Consider the following 24,559-nt stretch of genomic DNA (forward strand, 5'->3'; position numbering starts at 1 on the left):
AATTCATCGAAATGGTATTTTGTAAGACGTAGGAACATTCGATTAGGCTATATCGTCCACGCTGAACGCTACAACATCCACGTTGTAATCCATGTGTAGGCGCAAAACTTGTGAACGTACCAATAAACTAATGAAAACCCAATATACGTTGTGTTGTGTGAAAAAAGGAAACGATCGTTGGACAGGCTTCGTAGTTAACGATAATTAACGCTAGCACGCTGGTAGACAATGATTTGTTGAGCGCAATTTAGATCGAACACGGTTTAAGGAAGAAATCACTCGAACGACTGTAACGAGCACCCTATTGTGACCATGATTTCACACTGTCGTTTGTTCACATGTGTGTACGATATTCATGTGTGGACTACCATCTTTTCGACTGCTGAAATCGCCTCGAGTCTTCGAACGACGTTAGTGTTCAACATTGGGACATTTGGTTTTGGAATATGGAGAACCCTGCTTGAAGTTCCTAGTTCTTAAAGTTTTACAAATTTATTTCAAGCAATCAAATTGATCCTCAATTTATAATATTCCCAAATTTCTTAATATCTGAATCCCTGTTGATTTCTCAACTATTTATTTTCCAAATATATAAATCCCTATATATCCATGTCGCCATGTACCCATCTCCCAAATCCAAATTTTCCAAATATCCAAATCTCTATATCCCGATATCTCTATTTCCCCATCTCCCAAATCCCCATTTTCCCAAATATCCAAATCTAAACATCCCCATATCTCCATCCCCCCATTTTCCAAATTCCAAATTCCCATATTCCCAAATCCCAAGTTTCCCAATTCCAAGCTCCCAAATTCCCAAATTCCCCAAATCCCCATCTCCCCAAATCCCAAGCGCCCCAAATCCCCATCTCCCCAAATCCCAAGCGCCCCAAATCCCAAGCTCCCCAAATCCCAAGCGCCCCAAATCCCCATCTCCCCAAATCCCAAGCGCCCCAAATCCCAAGCGCCCCAAATCCCAAGCGCTCCAAATCCCAAGCTCCCAAATTCCCAAATTCCCCAAATCCCAAGCGCCCTAAATCCCAAGCGCCCCAAATCCCAAGCGCTCCAAATCCCAAGCTCCCAAATTCCCAAATTCCCCAAATCCCCATCTCCCCAAATCCCAAGCGCCCCAAATCCCAAGCTCCCCAAATCCCAAGCGCCCCAAATCCCAAGCGCCCCAAATCCCAAGCTCCCAAATTCCCAAATTCCCCAAATCCCAAACGCCCTAAATCCCAAACGCCCCAAATCCCAATCGCCCCAAATCCCAAGCTCCCAAATTCCCAAATTCCCCAAATCCCAAGCGCCCTAAATCCCAAGCGCCCTAAATCCCAAGCGCCCCAAATCCCAAGTTTCCCAATTCCAAGCTCCCAAATTCCCAAATTCCCCAAATCCCCATCTCCCCAAATACCCATCTCCCCAAATCCCCACCTCTCCAAATCCCCATCTCCCCATCTTCCCATCTCCCAAATCCCCAAACCTCAAAAACCCCAAATCCCAAAAACCAAACCCGCCATTCCTATCTCCACACATTCCCAAATCCCGCATTGAATTTCCAATTAACCAAATCCCCAAATCCTCGTCTCCAAATCCCTAAATCCCTGCATTCCAGAGCGTCTAAATCCGTAAATTTGCAAAGTCTAAAATTCCCATCTAAATTCAGCAATTCGTCTTCGTTACTTGAAACTCCAAGCAATCCGATCGACGTAAAAAGAGAAACTGCAACGTAACGAGTTTGAAGGAAGAAAAGTGTAAGAAACGAATGAAATGGAAAATCGTTGAGATAAGCTGCGGAAAGTGACGCGTTCTTCGGCAGGAGGGGAACACGAGGAAGAGTAAAGACGTGCTAAGCACGGAGACGAGACCGGAGAAGACGGTTAATCCTCTTGCGTGTGGATTAAGCTCCGCGACATTTTCCGTTCAAAGAACCTTTCCACGATTCCTTTCCTTTGCTTTGGATCATCGATCTTTTAACGCGTTTGCTGTTTTCCATGTGGACATGTCTTAATTAATGTTAGTTAATATTGTTAGGCAACGTTGAATACCATTGGTCAAATAGTGTGTTGAATATTATTAATCAAGTAGTGTCATGTCAACAATGTTTGTTAACATCAGTTGAGTATCGTTAGACAAGTTATGTGATGTTCATATTATTAGGTAACTTTAGTTGAACACTATTAGACAGGTTGTGTGATGCTCATATTATTAGGTAACTTTAGTTGAACACTATTAGACTGGTTGTATGGTGTTCATGTTATTAGGTAACTTTAGTTGAACACCATTAGACAGGTTGTGTGATGCTCATATTATTAGCTAACTTCAGTTGAATACCATTAGACAGATCGTATGATGTTCACATTATTAGCTAACTTCAGTTGAACACCATTAGACAGGTTGTGTGATGTTCACATTATTAGCTAACTTCAGTTGAACATTATTAGACAGGTTGTATGATGTTCACATTATTAGCTAACTTCAGTTGAACACCATTAGACAGGCTGTGTGATGTTCATATTATTAGCTAACTTCAGTTGAACATTATTAGACAGGTTGTATGATGTTCACATTATTAGCTAACTTCAGTTGAACACCATTAGACAGGCTGTGTGATGTTCATATTATTAGCTAACTTCAGTTGAATACCATTAGACAGGTTGTATGATATTCACATTATTAGCTAACTTCAGTTGAACACCATTAGCCAAATGGTATGATGTGAACATTATTAGCTAACTTCAGTTGAGCATCATTAGTCAAATGGTATGATGTTGACATTACTAGCTAACTTCAATTGAACATCATTAGTCAAATGGTATGATGTGGACATTACTAGCTAACTTCAATTGAACACCATTAGTCAAATGACATGATGTTGACATTACTAGCTAACTTCAATTGAACATCATTAGCCAAATGGTATGATGTTGACATTACTAGCTAACTTCAATTGAACATCATTAGTCAAATGGTATGATGTGGACATTACTAGCTAACTTCAATTGAACACCATTAGTCAAATGACATGATGTTGACATTACTAGCTAACTTCAATTGAACATCATTAGCCAAATGGTATGATGTTGACATTACTAGCTAACTTCAATTGAACATCATTAGTCAAATGGTATGATGTGGACATTATTAGCTAACTTCAATTGAACACCATTAGTCAAATGACATGATGTTGACATTACTAGCTAACTTCAATTGAACATCATTAGTCAAATGATATGATGTGAACATTATTAGCTAACTTCAGATGCCCAACTTTAGTCAAGTGATGTGATGTTGACATTGTTGACTAGCATTGATTACTTGATTAATATTGATCACATTAATCATAGCTAATGAATATTAATATCTAGTGACAATAAGTCAATTTCAATTACACAATTTGTACAAAAGGGGACACTGGATCTTAAAGTACCTAGATGTCCACATCGCAGGCTCTCTAAATACCTACATCCCTAAATTCATTTCTAAATTCATGTCTCGAAGTATTCTATCTCCCAAAATTGTTTACATCCCAAAATCCCTTTCTCCGCAGCGAACGCGTTAATTAAAGTAACCAAAAGCCGCGGATCTTAATCTTCCGCGAGACCGCTTGAATCACGCTGAAAAGTCCTGCTGCCTGCGCTGAAGCGATTTCATAGCAAAAAATCATAAAAGAAAAAAAAACAAAAAGCGTTTAAGGGTACCGATATCTTAACTATGTGTATGTATATATTCTATATATATTGCTTGTAGAAATAAGAATCGTGTGTCCTATCAAGACCTGCAGCCAGCTCTCGACGAACTCCCAGTGCTCAGGTAACGGAAGAATATCTCTCTGTCTCTCTCTCTCTGTCTCTCTCTCTCTCTATCTCATACACATGACACTTTCTCTGTCTCTCTTTCTATCTCTCTCTCTCTATCACTCTCTTTCTAAACGACATCGATGAAATGTACTGGAAAATATGGCGCGTAGAACCGAGATAGAGTAATGTAAATTTGTTGTTTTTCGCTCGCTGTGGTGCGCAGTAGGATAGTTAAGCAACCCTGTGACAACGGTGGTGGTCGCGTGATTGGTCGAAGATCAATCGAGGATTCAGAGAAGATCACGATCCATCTATCATTCCTTTATTTATTCTTTTTTTATCGACTTAGAGAAAGGGTGAAAATTTTTGGAATTGGAATTTTTGAGACGGAAATCGCAACCGCAGTTGCGTTTCGTGGATGGGTAGAAGAGAAACGAGTTGTAACCCTTTGCGAGAAATTTTAACGATATCGCGTGCGGAAGTCCGCTCACGCGATATCGCGTTGGGAATACGTGCTATTCGACCGCTGCGGCACACGTCTACGGGTATTCGCAAAGGGTTAACACAGAGGAGACTTGGGAAAGAGGACACTGCGTTTATTGGTAAATTACTCGATTTTGAAGAAGCTTCTAGCGATCGGCGGCGACTTTTGTTTCAGCGTTTTACCACGTGAACAACGAGAAACCTTTTTTCTTTTCTTTTCACCACGGATATCGATTCCGTTCGCCGACCAATGAAGGATCTGCAAAGGGCCTTCGAAATTCCCCAGTCTCGAGCTGCGTCGAGCGTATCGGAGAGGAAACGAGCCGATTCGCGCGACGCGTGCAACGACCAGACACGCTCGATCGTTTCCATTTGAACGAATCGCACCGATATCGTTTTTTTCCGCTGGCCAACGTCCTTTCATTTCTCGCGATTGTAATCGGTGCTCGTCAAGTGGAAACTGAAAATTTACCAACACAGATTTACTCCTCGAACGATTTCGAGGATGTAACAGCTTCGGAGGAGCATGGGTCGTTCGTGAAAGGTGATGGGCGACTTGGAGCAAATTGTGGTTTTTCATTTTCAAATTTAATAATTTTTTAATTTGATGCTTGGGTTGTAAATTTAAATTTTTAGGTATTCATTATGATACTAAAATATTCAAATTTTATTTTAGACAATTTCTGTACTTCTAAATTTGTAAGTTCTTACATTTCTGAATTTCTCTTAAATTTTCAAGTTTCAAGATTTTGTGTCTCTAAAATCTCAAAATTTAATTTTCACCAGTTTCCAAAATTGGAAATCTCAAAAATTGATCTCTAAGGCTCTTCAACGCCTGTAAAGTGCCCTCAAGTGCCCGCGAGCTCAACTTGCCCTCAATCAGCCCATCACCGACATTTATACAACCCATCAAGCAAAATTTATTCAAACACACCGAAATCACCAAAACACCCCTACAAAGTACAATAAAGTACCATAAAGTACCACAAAATTGAAGTAAAAAAAGAAATAGTAAAAAGAATGACAACAAATCACGAAAGGCCCATCTCCCTTTCGCCCTCAAAAGATAAATCATTCGAGGATCATTGGAGTCCAAAAAGCGTCGAAATTAAATCGAAGGACAATTGGGTTTCGCAGGTAACGGGATTTTTGACTTTTGAAACGACTCCAATGAAAGTACCGTGCGCGTCCGACGAGTTGGCGCTCGAACAGGATTGGAGGAATTAACCGGCTCGTCGTACGCGCGTAGTACGTGCATCGGTGAAGGATAATTTTTTGGCGTAGGATGTAGAAGTTGATAAAACGATAAAGAGAATAATGATTCGTGCATGTGACTGTTGTACCATACGATGTGTCGGTATGAGCCCGGATCGGTTGTGTTGATCGGGCGTGCCGATCGGGCGGTTTCCACTGATCGATAATCTGTTGACGATTCCAGCACGCCGTCAGGAGATCATCAAGATGACCGAACAGCTGATCGAAAGCATCAATACTGGCGATTTCGAGGCGTACACGTAAGTGACACGTTATTGGTTTTTTTTATTGGTGACTTAACGATATTTATTAGTGTTTATGATAGTAAACGATGCTTAAATAATATTTACAGTGTTAAGCAATTGTTAAACGTGACTTAATATCACTTTTGTATAAAGTGACGCGATATCTTGCACTATGATTTATTTGTCGAGTGCGTCAGACAGAACTCACTAATTATGGCTACAGTATTAAAGTAGACTGAGAAAGTTAAAATTTTATGTCAGTTTGATATTATACCAACGTTAATTATAAAAATTGTAGAAGGTCTTGAACGTCAAGATGAAGAATATTAAAAATTCGAGTAAAATTGATCGCAGCTGAAGTACGAGTACGTCACGTGACTCGACAAAATGGTGCAAGGTTAACATGCTAAGAGTTCAGCAGTAATTAACAGTTTAACAGTTCGACAATGATTAATAACTTAATAACGTGATAATAATTGACAATTTGACAATTTGACAACTAGACAACTAGATAACTAGACAACTTGATAACTTAACAATAACTAACTTCTTAAAAACCTCTTTGAAGTGAACTCGTGTCCGCCATTTTGTTTAGCTTCGTGCAAGACGAAACTTCAACCCACCTCGAAAAGTTGTAGCTATTTTTCTATTAAATAACTGAAATTATTGAACCCAAATTGCACACAATATTAATACAAAATTGAACCAATTTAACAATAATCATTTTATCATTATTTAATATTAAAAAAAAAATTCTGTACAACTTTTTTATTTTTACCAAAAAGATTTTTCTAACATTTACACCTTCGTTACTGAAACAGTTAATTGTTTGATAAACAAGAATCATTTATTTACAAAGTTTGCGTTCGACGCTGATATATTAAATATTATAATGAATGTATATAAATATTAATCGATATATGCATTTACGTATGCAGAATGTACCAATAAAGTGTACACACTTCGTTGTTACACAATCTACTTGATAAAACAACGGTGATGAAGTTATTATGTTGATTATTCTGAAATTGTATGTAAATATGTTCCAAATGAGCAACATCGGTCACGTTTCATTTTTATCATCATTTATGCATATTAAGGTTTTAATTCTGTTTTAACATTCTGTTTGCGCGCTCTTTAATTAATTGTGTACATATGTTAGTTCAAGAAAAAAGATATATTTTTTAAGTTCATCGATAATTTCATCTTGACTTGATTTTCTTCAAATGTATATTATTACTGATTTTTTTTAAACTGTAAATTATGAAGGAATTCTTTTTTAAACATAAAATAAGACTATATTTTTTTGAACATGTGTTATGATTGATTTTGTGCGAACATAAATTATGATTTAATTTTTTTCAAACATAAATTATCATTGAATTCTTTTTTAAACATAAATTATGATTTTGTTCTTTGAACATAAATTATGATTATATTTTTGTTGAACATAAATCTTGATGAAATTTTTTTTTAACATAAATTATGATTATATTTTTTGAACATAAATTATGATCATATTTTTTGAACATAAATTATGATTATATTTTTTGAACATAAATTATGATCATATTTTTTGAACATAAATTATGATTATATTTTTTGAACATAAATTATGATCATATTTTTTGAACATAAATTATGATTATATTTTTTGAACATAAATTATGATTATATTTTTTTGAACATAAATTATGATGGAATTTTTTTGAGCATAAATTATGATGCAATTTTTTTTTAACATAAATTATGACTGAATTTATGCAACCATGAACAATGATCGAACTCTCAAACCAAAATAATGACAAAATCTTGTCAAGCATAAAATCCGCTAAACCTTTTCAAGCAAAAATAATGATTAAAACCTTGAAACATAAATTATGATCAACCCACTTCGACCACGAAACCCGAATAAATTGTTCACAAAACTCATGAAATAATTAAGTAACCCGATCGAGTGCAATTTCAAAATATAACGAAAAATAGAAAAACACGTTTGTTCAATCAGCATAATAATTTCGGTCGCCGAAGAAGGCAAAATTTTGATGGAGTTTCACGCCATGAATATAAATTTTGATTGAATGCTAATAAAGCCCCGTGAAAAATGTAACATGCAGACGTTTTCTAATGACATTTGCGTTTCCAGGAAAATCTGTGATCCACATCTGACCGCGTTCGAGCCAGAGGCTCTAGGTAATTTAGTCGAGGGAATGGATTTCCACAAATTTTACTTTGATAATGGTAATTATGACTCATTTGCATCACCGTTTAATCGTAAACGCCCGCACCGTTGTGCCTACGTTCGATCATTTTTAGTTTCATTGCTCGGCTGCATGTCGCTACCGTCTCCTAGTGAATTCGATTCTTCTCTTCTCGATTTTTTCCCTATTTTCTTCGAGAGAGAATTATCGTTCACTTGGACGCGGTAATCAATTGAAATCAACGCAATTTTTGTTATCCCTGTTTACGCATTCTTTTTGTTACGAACATTGGTGTAACTAGAAGGGTGGAGTCACATAGTAACTGTTCTAGGGACATTTTAGTAGTATCAGATAGAAGCAACCATCCTAGGAATATTAATTCACTATCAACTTATAGTGACCATGTGGTTTTTGGAAATTCGAGAATTTGGGGTTTTGGAAATTTCAGAAGTGGAGAATTAAAAATTTGGGGAATTACAATTTTGAGTAAGTGGGAATCCGGTGAAATTTAGGGAGGATGGTGGAATTTAGGGAACTTGGATCTAGGGAATTTGGAATATTGAAAATTTCGAATGTGTAATATTGTAAGTGCAGAAAATCTGGAATCTGGGGAATTGAAAATTTAGGGAGCCTAATTTAATAATTTGTGAATACTATACTTTGACAATTGGTAAATTAGGAGCTGACAAATTTAAGAATTGATAACTCAAAAACTTGAGTAGTTAAAAATTTCAAAATTTTCAATATCATTTTCGCTTAACAATAGCAACCATATATGTATAGTATTACCATATGTAACCTATCCACATGTATTAACAGAAGCTACAGTCCACATCTAGTTACATCAATACAACTCTCTCAACCCTAACATCGATACGCTTCTTATTGCACTTTCGTTCAAATTTTCAAATTTTAATAATGCACGAAGTTGCTCGTAAACGAATTTGCATATTAAAGAGTGTAGGCGCAGACCGTCAAAGACACGTTCCCGTTTGTTCCGGCGCGAAAATGATACCATACAGCTTTATCTTTTTTCCTTTCTATGCCTGTTAAATCCTAGGAGAACCAATACTTGAACAGTATTCTCTCGCTACCATTTTTCTCTTCCTTTTGTATTTATCGTTGCCTTGGAGAAAGAAAGCTTTCGCAGACCCACGAATAACGAGTATCTTACTTTTCACAAAAAAACCATAAGCAGTCCTGGGGAAGAACTGCAAAGCCGTCAACACGACGATCCTGAATCCTCATGTGCACCTTTTGGGAGAGGATGCAGCGTGCATCGCGTACGTCAGGTTGACGCAGTACATGGACAAGTAAGTTTCTTCTTTTCTTTTTGAAAAATGAGGGACATACAAACATTACATATTGCATTATTATAATATTCATGATACATCATATATACATTTTTAGACACGTATGTGTGACATGTGTAATGTTCAACATATGCACATGCACCTTCAACATACATGTACATATACACATATATACACATATGTATATGAGTATATGTGATATGTATATACACATATATGTACGTGCACATACATATAATTCACTTACATGTACACATACACATGCATATGCACATGTATACACATACATACACACATGTATCCATGTATACATATGTGACATGCACATACACATACGTATGCACGTACATATCACATATGCACATATACATGTGATGTATATATGTTCATCTTGAACATGTATGCATATGTTCAAGAATGTAAGAACATCATATGTGAGTGATGCAGGGTGTGTATGATCAGACATGTCTCATGTTCCACGTTTTAAGAACAAAACTATGTAGCAGATATTTCAAGGAAATTGTGAAATATACTTGATGCTAAGAATTTGATCTATACAAGGAAAATTTGAACGACCTCCAAAGTTTGGAGGAAATACAACCCTGTGGAGCAAGTATTTTATGTCTGATCATATTCGGTCCAATATCCCTTGTTTTACGACGACATTTACTGGGTCAATGATTGCAACAACCTGAATTCTCCAAATTCCAAGCTCTCCAAATTCCCAAATTACAACGCTTCAGCTATCTTCAACCTTACTAACAATTGAACTTCAGCCACTAAAGTTCCCTTAGATACCTATTCCCATGTTATACCTATGAGTTATAGATACGTTAAAAAAATGTGATCGAATGTTGCAGACAAGGCGTAGCGCACACTCACCAGAGCGAGGAGAGCCGCGTGTGGCACAAGAGAGATAACAAATGGCAAAACGTGCATTTCCACCGAAGCGCGGTGACAGGTCCATCGCCGTTCTCCTTCAACCACAAGTAAATCGATCGTTGAAGAAGAGAAAAGAAACGAGGGAGGATGTAGAAGCAGAAGAACACGACGAAGAAGAAAGGCCGATGTGTCGGTGGACGCTCGTCACCTCGACACGTGGAACGAACGAACCGTGCAACAATACACAAACAAACACAAACACACACAGGTACACGTATATACACACATCGTACACGCGTTACATTCGAGGCTAACAAGCCGAGACTACAACCTCCCGTGTCGGATAAATGGATAAATACATAATGCAGGCGTGTATCTATTTATTTGTTTATCGCGACGAGTACACACTTAGTATTATAAGCGCGACAAAATGGAGGAAGGAATGCCGCGAGAATGCTGGAATTAAGCCGGCGATTAACTCGCTAAATGGTACCTGCTCAGAGTACTTACCGCGATACACCGATCGGTGACGCAGCATCGACGAGAGGACTTCCGGTGAAGAGATACGACCTTCAAAACACCTCGACTTCTGTTCTTCGACGATTAAGAATATAACGGGAAGATTATTGATCGTAACTGAGAAACGAACCTGAAACGAAGCTTCTTCTTCATGAATCATGAAAATCATGTAAGATGGACAAGTTTCTGTTTCTTCATGAATTATGAAGTAATAGCAAAGTAGCAAGAAAGTTGAGTCAAGGGAAGATGCTGAAAGGTCAAGTTGAAAATGCAGATGAAAATCTGGACAACGTATTATTTCTTCTTCATGAGTTATGAAATACAGCACATGTTGAAGACGATGAAAGCATTGCATCGAGGAGGCTGTTGAAACATTTAAGTCTGAAGATGAAGAATACATGCACAAGGTTTTGTTTCTTCGTGAATTACCAAATGTAACAGTATGTTGAAGATAATATAAAAATTGTATTGAAGGAGACTATTAAAACATTCGACTTTGAGTGGAACGAAGGAAACGTATGAAGATGAAGAAATACTACACAAGCTTTTCTTCATGTATTATGAAATGTAGCAAAATGTTGAAGGTAACAGGAAAATTGTATCGAGGGAGATTAAACATTCGACCCTGAGTGGAATGAAGAAAAAGTATGAAGATGAAGAAATACTACACAAGCTTTTCTTCATGTATTATGAAATGTAGCAAAATGTTGAAGGTAAACGAAAAATTGTATCGAGGGAGACTAGACATTCAACCTTGCGTGGAATAAAGAAAAAGTATGAAGATGAAGAAATACTACACAAGCTTTTTTCTTCATGTATCATCAAATGTAGCAAAATGTTGAAGGTAAACGAAAAGTTGTATCGAGAGAGATTAAGACATTTGACCTGGAATGAAGAAAACGTCTGAAGATGAAAACCTAGACAAGCTTTTGCTTCCTGAATCTAAGAGAGTCCCGTAACTAAGAGAAGAACAGAATTTTTGAAAGATCAGTAAAGGTCGAGGTAGGATCTGAAAAAAGTACCGAGATGAAGATATGTGTTCCGATCGACTCGATGCTGGACATCGACGAAGTGAGCGTTGTAACCATGAAGAAAGGAGCGGAAGTAAAGGTGCACGGAAGAGAGGAAAATGGAATGTCGAGAAAGATGGCGCCGGCACGTCGGCAACCACGTATTTAGCTCGTAACGATAGTCGCTGTACAGAACAATCTTCCATTGTAACTTTCTTCTTCTAATTTTCGTTCTCGTCTCCCGCTAAGACGAATCCCATGTAGATCTGCGCGTGCGATCGAACACACACATACACGTTAATTATCGTTCCGAAGAAATTCGTTTGATAAAAGCGTATACATTCCAAAATTTGATTAAGTAACAGATTCACTGGTTTTGAAAATTCATTTTGAGGTTAAATGAGGGAACTGAATTATGTTCACTCGTGGAGATTGTAATACGTATGGCGAAGGAAAATGGTATTAATGTACCTTGCAGTTACTTTGAATTAAATATTGTATTATGTTAACATGTGTGGTTTGATACCTTCAGACTGTGAACGTGCCGGAGAGGCTGTATTGTTTCTTCAGGCTCCACTTTTGATTTGAGTTACGGGTTTGGGCATTTGAGAATTTAAAAATTTTGGGAATTTGAAGTATTGATCTTAGGTGGTTAGAAGATTTAGACTTAAGGATTTGAGGAGTTAGATTTAGAAATTCAGGGATCTGGAGATTTCAATTTTTGGTCACTTGCACAATTTGGAAGGGGACAAAGTTAAGAAGATTTGTGTATATTTAGACTTTGAAACTTAATTATACTTGAGAATCTGCAAATTATGAATATTAAAAACATTAACTTGAAATCTAGTTTCCTATATTTTGATATATGATCAGCTTTACAACCCAGTTTTAACCGTCGTCTGAAGGTAACCTAACTATCCAATACTATTTTCATTCGCTCATGTACACACACAGAACTAAAATACGCGCGATAGTCGAGGGAGAGAAGAGCGATGTTTAAACGTTGTTACCTCATTGTCGTAAGGCAATTTCGCGGCTAGCAGGATTGCGAGTCGAGTCCCTAAGAGCAGACCGCCTCCGCGCGAAAATCTTAAGGAGAAGTCTGAAGACGCAAGGTTTGCCAGCAAAGAGGAACGAAGAAGAATATTCGACAAGTTATCGAAGACTTTGTTGAATCTTCGTTCGCTAAAATGGAGAAGGAAGCACGATGGATCTTTCTACACGTTCGTACATCCTCTATTAATTACTAGATACGACTTTACGAGAGTATAAATCGATTATAAAATGAACAAGATTATCTAGAAGAGATACCAATGCACGTTCGGCGGTGGGGACAAGAAAGGAAGAAAGGTGCGAAAGAAAGGAGCGTCTCCATCCGCGAGATTATTGAAGGAACATTTTTATTTATATATATGTTATAATATGTATAGGGGTGCGCGCGCGTGCAGTCGCGCGAAGAGGACACACGCGCGTTTCCGGCGTTACTCGAATCGCGTGCCACGCGGTTATGAAATGTCGGCGAGAACCATTTTCTTCTTTCGTCCTCCTCCATTTTATAGATAGTGTTTAGTGTCTAACTCACTTTCTACTTCTGCGTGTTAGAGTTTCGATTGCATTTGGAAGTGAACGGGTTGCGATTTTACGTTCTTGCGTCACGATTTAGTATCTTCTAGTATCGAGGGAGGGTATTTGCACGGATTTCACTGGTGGAGATTATGGGGATGCTGGTATTGGGATACTAGGGCTTATGGAACATAATGTGGTGCTAGTATCCTACTGACGTATACTTGTGATACTGGTATGGCATTAGTGTAATCGATATTAGTATACTATGATACTATCAGCATCATCTAAGTATCACAGAATTGTGTCTTGTGGTAATGGCATTGCATGAGAATAATTTTGTGATTCTAGTATCTTAGGATTGTGATCTTGTGATACTAGTATCCTGTAAGAATAACCTTGCGATACTGGTATTTCATTAGTGTGATCTTGCGATACTAGTATTGTATGAACATCATCTAAGTATCACAGGATTGTATCTTGTGGTCATGGCACTGTATGAGAATAATCTTGTGATTCTAGTATCTTAGGATTGTGATCTTGTGATACTAGTATCCTATATTAATAACCTTGCGATACTGGCATTTCATTAGTGTGATTTTGCGATACTAGTATTGTATGAACATCATCTAAGTATCACAGAATTGTGTCTTGTGGTCATGGCACTGTATGAGAATAACCATGTGATTCTAGTATCTTAGGATTGTGATCTTGTGATACTAGTATCCTGTAAGAATAACCTTGAGATACTGGTATTTCTCATGAACATCATCTAGCGATACTAGTATCTCATCTAGTGATACTAGTATCCCAAAGGAGTGATCTTGCTGTACCAGTACCTCCACTAGTATAATCTCATAATACTATCCCACTGTCTTATCCTATGACTAGTATCCCATGAATACCAGCGTACCACGAACATAATCTCGCAGTATCAGTGCTCACCAGCGTGATCTTGTGATACTACCCTATGAGAATACCTTACTAGTATCCAGAGTAATCTTTCCATGAACGTCACGATACTACTATCCCAGTGGCATAACCTTGCGATACTATCCCATTAGTGAAATCACATACCAGTATCCCACAAGCGTCACGATACTAATATCCCAGTGGCGTAACCTCACGATACTATCCCATTAATGAAATCGTATACCAGTATCCCACAAGCGTCACGATACTAGTATCCAAATGGCATAATCTTGCGATATTATCCCATTAGCGAATTCGTATACCGATATCCCACGATACTAGTATCCAGTGCATAATCTTGATACTATCCCATTAGTGAAATCGTATACCGATATCTCACGATACTAGTATCCAGTGCATAATCTTGATACTAACCCATTAGTGAAATCGTAAACCGATATCCCACGAGCGTAATCTCGAAGTAACCTTGCGATACTGGAGCGTCACGCGAGCGTAATTGGATACTGGTAACAGATAGGAAGAATCTGTTGAATCTAGTATCCGAGGAGGGTGTTGCGTTAATTTCAGTACGAAATCGTTCGGTTCTCGCGACCGTGGTCGCTTGGGAACGCGCGTGTAGGTGCGTGCAGATGCGCGCGCGCGCGTCCCACAAACCTACCGCGTATGTATATTGATACACAAGAATAGCGAGAAAGGAGTGGAAGGCGACGATGATAAACGATGGCGAAGATGATGAAACGATTTAATATATTGCAGATACTATATTATAAATATAAATATAAACATAAATTAAAAAAACTTAAGGAATAGTTATTTCTACTACTCTAACTTCGTCGCTTCTACGTGTGATTGTTGTATAAAACAGAAAATAACAAAAAATACGATTATTGATTTATTATCATTGTTATTACACGATTATCATTACACGTTACGACTACTATTAATATTATTATTATTATTATTGATTATTGATTATTGATTATTATTATTATTATTACAATTATTATTATTGCCGAGCGAAAGCAGTCTAGGGAGAACACGAATTGTTGAAAGAAAGAGATTTAAAGAAAACAGACAAAAAAAGTAACAAATAAGAGAGATTAAGAGTGCAAGAGAGAGAATGAGAGAGAGAGTACTATAAAGAATTATTGTAAGATCCACGATCTCTTTTTTTCCTACGATACTAAAGAACATTCTGAATGGACGTACGAGTGTATCGAAATTAGACACAGGATACGAAAAATATGATGGAAACATAATGTAACGAGCCAAAAAATAGAAAACGAGAAAAAAGAGTTAATAGCACGTAAACGATCTTTATTATACACATTTATAAATACGAGTTTACGAACGTTAAAGTGGGTCGGGTAAGGTGATAATGGTACCTCGGCGATGTCGAAGCGGGAGAACCTTGGGGTGCGTTTACAACGAGAGAAATATTCTTTCTCTCCAAATGTTTTTATCGAACAAAACAGCGTGAGAATAAAATACAGGATGTTGGAAATGGGAAGGGTCTCGCTTGGCCACGTCGGATTTTGCTGAAAGTTTGTTTCCATTGTCTCTTTACTTGTTAGTGTCTCTTGTAGCTTGTAACGTTTAGTATAATGCCGTTAATTAATCTACAGTCTACGAGGTTGTTCTCTCACATTCCGTACAAGTCTACCGAAAATTTATCTAGTCGTTACTCTCGTTACCGATATTGCCGTTGGCGTAATTAGGTCGTGTTTCGAATTCGGGAATTATTCAAATGTAGGCTGCAAAGATGTCGATATCGATCGAAATGTTATAATACATTGTTATAGTAGCGACAGTGTAACCTATGATATGAAACTCGAATTTTAAACTAGTTTTTTCTTGACACTTGTTAAATTAAATTGCATTAACTTCAAATTGAATCTTCTGAAATTTTGACCACACCGAAATGAATCTCGTATAGCTTTAACGATGCAAAATTGGGTCTCATGTAATTTTAACCGCGCAAAATTGAATCTTCCTTAATTTCAACCACGTAAAATTGAATCTCATGAAATTTTAACACAAAATTGAATTAGTACGCGCTGGAGTCACCACGCGTGGAATTATTACGCGTGGAATTACTACGCGTTGGAGTCACCACGCGTGGAATTACTGCGCGTTGGAATTACTACGCGTTGGAGTCACCACGCATGGAATTACTACGCGTGGAATTACTACGCGTTGGAGTCACCACGCGTGGAATTACTACGCGTTGGAGTCACCAAGCGTGGAATTACTACGCGTTGGAGTCACCACGCGTAGAATTACTACGCGTTAGAGTCACCACGCATGGAATTACTACGCGTGGAATTACTACACGTTGGAGTCACCAAGCGTGGAATTACTACGCGTTGGAGTCACCACGCATGGAATTACTACGCGTTGAAGTCACCACGCGTGGAATTACTACGCGTTGGAGTCACCACGCATGGAATTACTACGCGTTGGAATCACCACGCGTGGAATTACTACGCATTGGAGTCACCACGCATGGAATTACTACGCGTTGGAGTCACCACGCATGGAATTACTACGCGTTGGAGTCACCACGCGTGGAATTACTACTCGTTGAAATCACCACGCGTGGAATTACTACGCGTTGGAGTCATCACGCGTGGAATTACTACGCGTTGGAGGCACCACGCGTGGAATTACTACGCGTTGGAGTCACCACGCGTGGAATTACTGCGCGTGGAATTACTACGCGTTGGAGTCACCACGCGTGGAATTACTACGCGTTGGAGGCACCACGCGTGGAATTACTACGCGTTGGAATCACCACGCGTGGAATTACTGCGCGTTGGAATTACCAAGCGTGGAATTACTACGCGTTGGAGTCACCACGCATGGAATTACTACGCGTTGAAGTCACCACGCGTGGAATTACTACGCGTTGGAGTCACCACGCGTGGAATTACTACTCGTTGAAATCACCACGCGTGGAATTACTACGCGTTGGAGTCACCACGCGTGGAATTACTACGCGTTGGAGGCACCACGCGTGGAATTACTACGCGTTGGAGTCACCACGCGTGGAATTACTGCGCGTGGAATTACTACGCGTTGGAGTCACCACGCGTGGAATTACTACGCGTTGGAGTCACCACGCGTGGAATTACTACGCGTTGGAGTCACTACGCGTGGAATTACTGCGCGTTGGAATTACCAAGCGTGGAATTACTACGCGTTGGAGTCACCACGCATGGAATTACTACGCGTTGAAGTCACCACGCGTGGAATTACTACGCGTTGGAGTCACCACGCGTGGAATTACTACGCATGGAATACAACACGTTGGAGTCACCACGCATGGAATTACTACGCGTGGAATTACTACTCGTGTAAAGCTTCACTCATTATAATTGAATCTCTTGAAATTTTAACAGCAATTTGTATCTTGTATAAACCTTCACTTATTAGAATTGAATCTCATGAAATTTTAACCCAAAATTGAATCTAATATAAACCTTCACTCATTACAATTGAGTCTCATGAAATTTTAACAGCAATTTGTATCTTGCATGAACCTTCACTTATTAGAAATGAATCTCATGAAATTTTAATACAAAATTGTATCTCGTAAACCTTACTTATTATCGAATAAAAATTTCGATTAAACCTCTCAAATCGAGTTGATTCAACGAATATTATCATTAAATAAAAGAAAGGTACTAAACCAGAGAGAAATCCTAGTTACGCCAACTTGCCTAATTTCGTTGCTGTTCCATAAGTTTTAGTACCGTGTTACTTAAGTTTGTTGGCCATAAAGAAAAGAGAGTTTAAGCCATTTTATACACTTGGTGTGCTTGTTATCCGTTGTTCACCTTTGTTGAAACACTTCTTCCACTTTTCGGAAATCTTTCAAACTTTGAAGGATTAAAATTTCCGAAACTCCATCGATAAAATCTAGTTCAACGAAACACACTGATTGTGGGATCAAAAAACTGTATCGCGATTTTGTTCAGAAGCTACTTTCAGCAAGATCTGCTTCAACCAAGTAGCGAAAAATCGCGACGAGAGTATTCGTAAATCCGAAGGGATGAAAAGAGCAGGCATTTTCGTGGTTAGCTTTTTTCTTCGATATCGTTCCAACGATTTGAACGAATAGATAGAGCAACGTTCGTCTTTATATTCGATTGATATATATTTCGAGCGATCGCATGATAAACGTATAAATCTTTTACTTTCCCCTATTCAACAGAATCTTCTTTGCTTGACTAAACTTAACTTGTTCTGCCGTATACGTATGCACCGATTCCGACGTTTCCTACGATTTTCTACTGTTACGTTGCGAATTGGCGAGAAGCTTATCGATCGAACGAGAAAACGGTTCACTTTTGATTCGGATGTTGTCTCTCTTGCTTCTTCCTTGGTTTCGTTGCTTCCCTGGATCGAAGGGAGGGTGGGACCGATTTCACGGTTAAATTTCTAGTAACGTTGTTCAGAGTCCCCCTTCACTCGGGCGAAATTTTCACGTTTAGCGGTTTGGGAATTTAGGAAGGTAGACATTTGAAATTTGTAAGGTTAGAGACTTCCTAATTTTCCAACTTTCTACACCCGAATTTTCTAATTGACAAATTTACCAATTTTCGAATCTAGTCATTCCCCATTTTCTCATTCTTCCAATTTGCCAATTAAGGAATTGCGTGTGGGTACGAACTCAAGGAAATAAGCGAGAGAACGTGTTACGAGGTCATCACTATGTTAATTGGAGGGAAAATCCTCGCGAAATTCCAAATTCGAATCCAACTACGTGCAGTTCAAACTCGATTTGAATATCGCTACCGAGTGAATGTCGCTGAATTAACATTTTGCGTGACGCGTGAATTCTCGCGAAAATCCGTCGTCTATTTTAATGGAAACGATGTTAACCAGTCGCGGATAATTCTATCGATGTTTAAAAGTCTGTCCACTAGAAAGAGTAATCTAGCTAAAATTTTGCCGCGAGTATAATTCTAGCAGAGTTTTCTACGATTTCGACGCGGAACGGTCAAAGTGTTAATCGCGTAAATCGACGAGAATCGAAAAGAGCCCGTTTTCGAATCGAGAGAACGGTTTTTCGCGCGATGACCGACAACAGGAAATGAATCGAGATGGTACGCGCGCACAAAAAGCGGCACCGCGCCGTGACAACCGAATTACCATGTTCAATCAACAGCTAAGCGGTTAATCACCTTAGCGTGTAATTAAAGCTAGTCGGGTGAACAATTAGCGTCTTCTGCGTGATACTCGACAAGTCACGCCAATTTTATTAGCGGCGATTTTCAGTGGCACCTTTGCGGTATACACACTTACACATACATACTTATTTTCATCTGTGACTGATCGCACCATGCGAAATAACGCGAGGGTTGGTGCGCTTCGTGCGATATAACGCGAGTAAATTGGAGGTGAGGCGAAATAAGGGAAAAAGTAACTATGGGCTCTGCCATATTTAGTATAACAAGATTTCCAGATTATGCAATATAACGCGAGGGAAGCACGAGGCGATATAATTCGATGGAACGACGTGTAATGTGAAATAGGTCTTTGGGTAAACGTAATATGCGGTATAACGAGATTATTGCACATTATGCAATATAACGCGAGTGAAGTACGATGCGGCAAAATTCGATGGAACGACGTGTAATTCGAAGTAGCGCTATGGGTTAACACAATGTGAGGTATAATAAGATTATTAGCACATTATGCAATATAACGCGAGTGAAGTACGAAGCGGTAAAATTCGATGGAACGACGTGTAATTCGAAGTAGCGCTATGGGTTAACGCAATATGCTATATAAAAGGATTATCGATCACATTATGCAATATAACGCGAGTGAAGTACGATGCGGCAAAATTTGATGGAACGACGTGTAATTCAAAACATTGTTATGGGTTAATACAATATGAGGTATAACAAGATTGTTAGCACATTATGCAATATAACGCGAGTGAAGTACGAAGCGACGAAATTCGATGAAACAACGTGTAATTCGAAGTAGCGTTATGGATTAACACAATATGAGGTATAAAATGATTATTGGCACATTATGCAATATAACGCGAGTGAAGTACGAAGCGACAGAATTCGATGAAACAACGTGTAATTCAAAATAACGCTATGGGTTAACGCGATATGCTATGTAAAAGGATTATCGATCACATTATGCAATATAACGCGAGTGAATCGTTACAGTGCGAAATAACGCGATTGTCACAATGTGAAATAAATTGTAAAGCCCTTGCGATTGTTTACCATAATATAAAATTTATTGTGAACCGCATGCGATGCGAAGTAACGCGAAGGAATGCGATGCGAAATAAAACGAGGTTCATCGCGATGCGAAATAAAACGAGGTACGTCGCGATGTAGAATAAGAGCAGTGAATGCGGAATAACGCGACTGAATCGTGTACCATGCGATCTAGAGTCATGTATCGTGCGATATAACGCGAGTGAGACGTGCGGCGAGTCACAATTGGAAATAAGCCCATACAACGTACACATAGCGATCCCGAATCAGCCAAATTCTTCGGGAGAGTACTATACAGGCGTTGATGACGAAGAATCAAGTTCCTCCCGAGCGTTTCCGGTTTCCGATGCGCGATTTGAAGTGTAATTACACGATACACAGACTGCCATGAAAAATATAGTTCTGTCAAGTATATACGTTCTATAATTTAATTAAGCTTATTCATTTCACTAATTATTATTAATTACATAATTTCATTAATTTATATCTCATTAATACAAAATCAATTCTTAGAACATGGTGTATCAGAAAATGTTGAAAGATATTACAATTTAAGAATTTGGAAATGTGCAAATTATCAAATTCAAAAATTGGAAATTTCGAATGACCATTTTACCAAGTAAATTCACGTAGAACCAATACGAAAATTTCAACGAACTATATTTTTAATGGCGAGTCCGATCAACGCCGAAAACCCACGATAAAAAGCAAAGAGCGTAATGCCCCACGCGAACGTACGAAACCGATGAAAGTTCGCGATTCGATAGAAACGCGACCGAAAACACGGTGTTCGGCTATTTCGACCTCTCCTTTCGTCTCTACGCTACTTCGTGTCCGTGATCGAACAGTTTTTTATCGATTCCATACATTTTTGCGACTCCACCTACGTAAGCATGTGAAATTAAATTCATTGTATTTTAGCGTGTGCGTGTGTCCACTGTGCATGCGTGCGCGTGTATCAGTGCATATATAATTGTATATCTTGAGGTACAGCTCGGTTGATTTTGCACGAGATGATCGATCGATCGGATCGACGACCTCGACGCGTACGTCGCTTCTACTCGATGATACAACAACAGGACAAATTTTAGAATTCTCAAGTGGACACGTTTTATTCTCATCGAACGATGCGTCTCGATCTCGTTCCTTAACCGGCGTCGATACACTTTACATATCTTGTTCGTTGCTGAAGAGACAAATAAGAGCACGAAAGGGCAACTTTCTTTCGATCCTCTTTACTTTTCTCGTTTCATTCTGCGATCGTACGCGTCGAATGGTTAAAACCCCGTCTACGCTTCTCAAAATTTACACCAAAACTGAAATAAACATCTTCGAGATTATAAAGATCTCTTACAATTTATCTTCGATTTATTTGTTAATTATTTGAAGTTAACTTTAATGTTACGTTCAAGTATACACTTTTGTATTTACTTAAATATTTGCTTTATTCGCTGACAGTTTTAATATTACCGTTTTTCACATAAAAATAGTTTTAATGTAATATTTTAATGTTTAAATTACATACTCTTTATTGGAACTTTTCTTCTTTTCAATATGGCGTACTCTTATGAAATGTTTAAATTTCCCGCCAACTATTTGAAACTTCGCGCCAAATTCTTAAAGTGTCGCATCGAATGTTTTTCAAATACTGTTTGAACGTTCTGCAAGTTATAAATAAAAATTATAAATGAAGTATGTTTTGCCGAAGATGTAAATTTTGGTTAACGTAGACGCGGGTCAAGAACGCACTGTGAACGCTGTTCGAACGAAGAACAAACCCTTTCGAGCTTAAACAAAATCAAGAAAAAAATAATAGCAAACACGATGCGGAAGAGAGTAACGCGAGAGTAACAAAATGAAAGGAGAAAAAAAAACGAGGGAGAAGAAAGAATTGCGAACGAGAAAACACACGGCAGAAGACGAGAGAAAAGAGGAAGTGGGAGGCCGCCGTTTTTTCGGTGGACGAAGACAAAAAAAAAACGATTCTAGCGGACGTGCGATCCAACTGTGCCTCGAAAATAAATAAAAAAAAAATGAAAAAAATAAAAAAACAAATCTGAGCGACGTCCCTTCCGACTAAAGAAAAAAAAAGTGAAAAAAATGGAAAAAAAAACTAATATTTAATAGATTATAAACGTTCACTACTATTCTTATTGATATTATTGTCATTATTATTACTGTCATCATTAATTATTATCATTGTTATTGTTAATATGATTACCGTCACGCGTATTTTAGAGGAATTATTCACGTGCAATTTTGCGATGACGATTCCGCGCGACATTCGTGTTTTTACTTCTTGAGCGTTGCGATGAAGAGAGCACAGAGCGAGAGAGAGAGAGAAAATGAGAGTAACGGAGAGCGAAACGACGGAATTGACGGACACCCAATGGAGGAGATATGAAAATTTGATCAATTAAAGACGTACCTGAAGTCAGAAAATTTAAGAGTCGAAATATTTGGAAAAACGTGAGAATTCGAATGTACGATGGTTCAAGCACGGTTCGCGAAATTTAGTACGTTCAACGAAACGGATCATCGATATTTTCAATTGTCTTCTCTCGAATTAGAGCAGCCCCTGTACAGTCTAATTTGAAAGTCTCTCGAATTCCCGGATTATAATTTCTTAAGCCCCGAAATTATTGTACGAGAAATAGCACTCGGTAATTAATTGTCTTTGACGCTTACTTCTTAAACGGTAGAGCAAAGAGGAACGCTTGTTAGAGAATCAATATTAACTATTAATATTAACCATTTATTCGAATAAAGTTAGGAGATAACGAGTTAAAGCGGCATAGGGATAATCTAGTGATTTTATAATTGCTTCCAAAATGATCGATGATGCGCGTGCTAGAACGGATTCGAATTTTCCAGCTTCGTTTGTTTTCTGCTCCATCGGGTGTCGCGTTGAAGAAACGAGAGGACGAACCGGGAAGTTCCGCGAGAATCCTGGCATCCTCGATCCTTCGCAGATTAATGTTAATTAGAAGGAGAAAGAGAGAAAAGGTGGTGAGAATGAGTGATAGAGAGAGAAAGTATGAAAGCGTGCGCGAATGAGAGAATGGAGGAGAGAGACAGGGAGAAAGTGTGATTATTAAATCTCTCATCGGTACATTTAATATAACGCTAATTCATTATTACAAACATTATTGGATTTACGGTAAACGGATAAGCGATTGATTACAATTTTGTCCTAATGTTCAGAGAAATAAAACAAGGAAATACACACCCGTTCCAATTCTACGCTTCCGGTTCGTGCCTTCGACCACGATTTCCCTTGTCCGCCATTTTTATTTCAAACTTTATTAACCTACGTGTTTTTTCACCTTTAATTACTTTATACTCAAGACTATTCTGTTTCGTCTTTAATTTCTTTATACATTCGTCTATTCTATTCATCTGTTACATACATTCATTAATATAATAATTAATTTTATTACAAGGAGTAAGTTTATTTGTCATTCAAGTAGATTAGATTGTTGGACGTTCATTGTCAGACGGGTTCACATTTTATTTTTATTCACTGAAGATACTTAATTTCCTTCAAATTTAAAATAAGAAGTGAGGTATGTAAAAATTGTAATTCAACATAAAATTCAATCAGAATATACTGCAGTCAATACAGGACAATATGTTTCAAAGTAACTTGTGAAATTAAAAGTAATTTAAGAGGCCAAAGCATTTTGGACCCTCAAATTATATTATAAACAGTATACAATCAATATATAATAAATATATAACGTATTAATCGATAAAATCAGTATTAATTAAATTAAAAAAAAAAATGAACAAATGGCGCCATCTCTCCGGCGAACGGGCTGAACTACACATTTTTGAAACACTACTTTCATTAGTTCTATATTCTACCGCTAGGTGGCGAAACAGATGACAGAAACTCGCAAGTGAATTGAACTGAAAAGATACGCGTGGCGCCATCTCTCCGGCGAATGGGGTGAACTACACACTTTTGAAACACTAGTTTAATTAGTTCCCAATTCTACCGCTAGGTGGCGAAACACATGACAGAAACCCGCAAGTGAATTGAACTGAAGAGGCGCACGTGGCGCCGCCTAGCGACCGCGCGCGGAACTAACGAAGCTACAGTTTCAAA

At 38.1% G+C, this 24,559-nt stretch overlaps 1 protein-coding gene across 38 annotated transcripts in view; it reads left to right on the forward strand.

The window, feature by feature from the left end:
- The window catches only part of CaMKII (Calcium/calmodulin-dependent protein kinase II), a 164,107-nt gene extending 140,433 nt beyond the window's left edge, over positions 1-23,674 (forward strand). For 13 of the 38 annotated variants that reach the window (XM_012286657.2, XM_076533268.1, XM_076533270.1 and 10 more), the window contains 4 exons: positions 5,716-5,791; positions 7,923-8,017; positions 9,173-9,290; positions 10,151-23,674. In XM_012286657.2, the coding sequence (XP_012142047.2) occupies positions 5,716-5,791; positions 7,923-8,017; positions 9,173-9,290; positions 10,151-10,283 (422 nt within the window). In that variant the 3' untranslated portion in view covers positions 10,284-23,674. Of the gene's footprint in view, positions 1-3,744; positions 3,808-4,452; positions 4,927-5,715; positions 5,792-7,922; positions 8,018-9,172; positions 9,291-10,150 lie in introns of those variants that run through there. The other 25 variants (XM_076533276.1, XM_012286664.2, XM_012286665.2 and 22 more) reach the window with 11 other exon arrangements.
- The last annotated feature ends 885 nt before the right edge of the window (positions 23,675-24,559 follow it).

This window comes from Megachile rotundata, chromosome 7 (genome assembly GCF_050947335.1).
Source record: "Megachile rotundata isolate GNS110a chromosome 7, iyMegRotu1, whole genome shotgun sequence".
Lineage (NCBI taxonomy): Eukaryota > Metazoa > Arthropoda > Insecta > Hymenoptera > Megachilidae > Megachile > Megachile rotundata.